General features: G+C 32.7%; 1 protein-coding gene across 1 annotated transcript in view; it reads right to left on the reverse strand.

Moving 5' to 3' along the window:
- Window positions 1-3,491: 3,491 nt before the first annotated feature.
- LOC111395191 overlaps window positions 3,492-4,350 on the reverse strand; it is a 2,011-nt gene continuing 1,152 nt past the window's right edge. Inside the window, exon 5 of the mRNA XM_023021189.1 lies at window positions 3,492-3,708. Within this exon, the coding sequence (XP_022876957.1) occupies window positions 3,492-3,708 (217 nt within the window). The remainder of the gene's footprint in view (window positions 3,709-4,350) is intronic.

Genomic DNA, 4,350 nt, shown 5'->3' on the forward strand with positions numbered 1-4,350 from the left:
CATAGAAATGAGGAATTAAAACTCCGAAGTGCTTCTCATCGAGTCATTCAATACTAGTTTTCTTATTGAACCTAGTTCACGGGATCCAGTAGTAGGTTAAGTTTCCATTAAGTATTATATAAGCTTTAAACACATTTTTCTCGATGCGCAATATATTCTTACTCTAGATAACCATTTTGTAAATGGATTCTCTAAGTTATCCTTCGACTTAACAAAATCAATTGATATTGTTTCATTTGAGAGTAACTATCAGACGGTATTATATCGATGACATATATTTCTCGACTTACCGTTGTATACAAAACTTTTTGCTCTAGCCATAGTTTTTTTATTATTGCAATGAATACATATAACTGGCACAGGCTTTAGCCACATCGAAATATCTTCTAAAAAATATCTTAACCATTCAGTTGCTTTTCCTACTTTGTCTAAAAGCAACAAACTCGAGTTACATTGTGGATCGAGCTATACATGTTTGTTTAGAAGATTTTCAAAAAATTGCACCACCGAATAAATACATAGGTACCAGTAGATTATGTGCATCCATATCTGATATCAAGTTGACATCAATATGTCCCTCTACTCCTGGAAGATAATTTACACAATGCAAGTAATACTCTCGAGTACATTTTAAGTATCCCAACATTCTAAGTAATGTGCTCAAATGTTTGTTACTGGGATTACTTGTATATCAACTTAACTTACTTACAGAGTAGGCTAAATCTAGCCTTGTACAATTCATTAAGCACATTAGGCTTGTAATTATTTGGGAATATTCTAATTTTTGTTTATTATTTCCTTAAGAAGAACTACACGAGGAAGAAATGGATTATTAGATTTATTAATACCGTGGATCTTAAACCTCTCTATCACTTTATCTGCATAATTTGTTTGAGACAAGGTTATCCCATTAGGTGTTCTAGAAATTTTTATTCCCAAAATTATGTTTGCTTCACCCACATCTTTCATATCAAAGTTATAGGTTAACATTGTCTTCGTCTCATTAACTACTTCTATATTAGTCCCTCATATGAGTATATCATCAATATATAGACAAATAAAAACTCAAGCTTCTCTGAATTTTTTTGAGCAGATACAATTATCACACTCATTTATGGTGAATTCATTCCTAATCATTACATTGTCAAACTTTTCGTGGCACAATTTAGGAGCTTGCTTCAATCCGTATAAGAACTTAACAAGTCTACAAACTTAATATTCTTGGCCTTTTACTTTAAAGCCTTCTGGTTGTTCCATATAAACTTTCTTGTTTAATTCACCATTTAAAAATACAATTTTAACATTCATATGATGTATTTACAAGTTATACAAAGCTGCTAATTAAAATTCGAATAGAAGTTATCCTTGTTATAGGTGAATAAGTGTAAAAAAAGTTGTCTTTCTTTTTTATGATATCCTTTGACAACAAGCCGATCCTTATATTTATCTATTGTACCATTGGATTTTAACTTTCTTCTAAAAATCTATTTGCATCCAATTGATTTAGTTCCATTGGGAAGTGATAAGTGTATTTTATACACTTATGTAGACCTAAAAATATAGACATTTAATAATTCTTTAAAACAATTATAGCCTAATTTGTTGTATATTTCATTTATTAGGTAAAATTCGATGGTTGGAAGTTAAACCGAAAGAAAGAAGTGAAAAACGACGAAAAATGGCGAAGTACAAAGTTGATGACCAAATTGCAAATATCCAATGATTGAATTGGACCATAAGAGATATTTTAAAGATTGATGGGAGTCAATTTGAAGTAATTAGAAGTCAAAAAGGAATGAAATATTATCAGAATATTACCATAAATCGACTTCCAATTACATGATATATTTTTCAGATTTTTAGTCAAGGATTGAGACCAATTTTTGGCATAGTAAACGTCCGAATTGGAAAATATCTATTTCTAGAAAAATTGTATCCCTTTTAGTTAGCTTTCCAACGCATTTTGAATCAACTCAATCAAATATCGGGAGACAAAGTTATGATCAAAATACTGACTGCTGTGCAAAAACAAAAAATCCACGCGCGAGTGTAACTTTCTTTATTCGATTGGAACTCTTTTGGAAACCAATTTGGACGTGATTTTTCACCAATTTTTGTGAGAGAATTGAAGGGGACTTGCAAGAATTCAATCAAGTGAAAATTCAAACCTGGTATTGGACAAAGAAGAGAGAGCGCAAGTGGAGATTTATTAAGAAACCATTGAAGAGATTCAAGATTTCAAAATTTGTCTTCATCTTCTCAATTTATCAAAAATCTAGGTTATGTCTTTTCACTTATATATGATTTCTTGTAATTTAAATATGTTAGGCTAATTTTTCATATTTGCTAGAATGTGATGAACCCTTGTTATGAATTTTTAATTTGAATAATTTAATTGACGTTAATTTGTTTAATTGTTTGGATGTTTATTATCGTTTTCATGCTTTTCAATTAATTGACCACTAGTTGAATTGTTTGTAGATTTTGTTGTTATCGAGAGAGACAATATGATTATTAGCACAAAATAATAAATATTGTGAGGTTCGATAAAGGATAGAGATATACCTCTATGCTTCATATGATTTTTGTAAGATGTTCTAACTCGTTTAATGCATTTATCATGTTTGCATTTTTCATCGAATGAAAGGAAAGTCGCATGAGGGGAATATATTTGATTACTATCGAAAGAGGTTTTCAATTAAAATAGGAACATTGACCAACAAGTAGGGATAACAAAAAGGCTCGAAGGCTCGGGCCGCCCGTGGCTTGGCCCGCAAAAAGCTCGAGCCGGCTCAGCTCAAGGCTCGGTCAAACCGAGCTAAAAAGCTCAAGCCGGCTCAGCTCGAGGCTCGGTCAAACCGAGCCTAAGCTCGAGTCGAGCCCCATCTTGGGGTGCCGGGACGAGCTCGAGCCGGCCCGTGTGGCACGCGGGCCGGCTCGCAAAAAAAAAAAAAGAGCCGACTCGGCCTGAGCCTTGATTTTTTGGCTGAGCTTTTGTTCGGCTCGGCTCGGGCCAAAAAAAGCCCATTTTCAAAAAGCTCGAGTCGAGCTCGAGCCTTGATTTTCGGCTCGCGAGCCGGCTGGGCTCGGCTCGTTGCCATCCCAACAAGCATGATTTCACATTGTCAATTTAAATTATCGAACTAAAAATGGAGTAGCAAGGGAGATTTCACATCTTAGCAATACTTCTCACAAATTTGAAAAACTTTTACTTGCTTTCTATTTAGTTGATAGATATAATAGTGTTAGTTACAACTCGACCTTGCTATTCGATTAAGGGAATTATTAGCTTTAACTCGATCAAACACATAGTCTCTGTGGATTCGATACTCTACACACCACTTTATTACTTGTTCACGATCCCGATTACTTGCGGGTAATCAATCGATCAGAAAGACCAATCAATCACCAAGTATCATTACGCATGGATTCAATCACACTTCTTATTGCTCCCTTTTAAAATGAAAATTTTGGGCTAATGATAGAATTTTTCAAATGTTAAATGCTGCAACATTTGCATTTTTCCTCCTTGGTTCAGATTCTTTATTTCTTTTAAAAGCATCATCAATTTTCCTTTTCCTATTATTCTCAGAAGTATCCCTTTTATCATGAAACAAACTTTCAAAGAATTCAATATCTCTGTGTCTGATAATTGTATTGACCTGAATGTCACTTATTTTTGATTTATACATGAGGAATCTATAAGCACTACAATTTATTGTATAATCAATAAAAATGCAATCAGCAGTATTAGGTCCTAACTTGATTATTTTAGGAGGCGGAATAACAACTTTTGCTAAGAACCCACACATTTAAGTACTTGTAGGAAGGCATTCTGTATTTCCACAATTCATAAGGTATTGAATTAGTTTTCTTATAAAAAAAAAAAACTCGATTTAGAATAAAGCGGTTAAAATTATTTCCCCCCACAAATTCCGTAATAAGATAAAACTAATAAGCATAACGTTAATCATATCTTTTAAAATTTCATTTTTTTTCTCAACAACTCCATTTTGCTGAGTATCTGGAGCAGTTGATTGGTGAATAATACCAAACTTAACACATAATTTATCTAAATTTTACGAGTCATATTCATTGGCTCCATCAGATCTCAATACCTTGATCATTTTGTCAAGTTGATTTTGAACTTCATTTTTGTAACCGACAAATGCATCGATGACTCATCCTTACTACTTGACAAATATTTATAACAATATCTACTATGACTATGATCATTTATAAATGTAATAAAGTATTTTTTTACCATCTCGAGTTTGAACAAATTTCAAATACATATATCCCTATGTATCAACCCTATGGTTCACTACATCTTTCAATTAAATTGAAAGT

The sequence above is a fragment of the Olea europaea genome, chromosome 6 (genome assembly GCF_002742605.1).
Source record: "Olea europaea var. sylvestris chromosome 6, O_europaea_v1, whole genome shotgun sequence".
Classification (NCBI taxonomy): Eukaryota; Viridiplantae; Streptophyta; class Magnoliopsida; order Lamiales; family Oleaceae; genus Olea; species Olea europaea.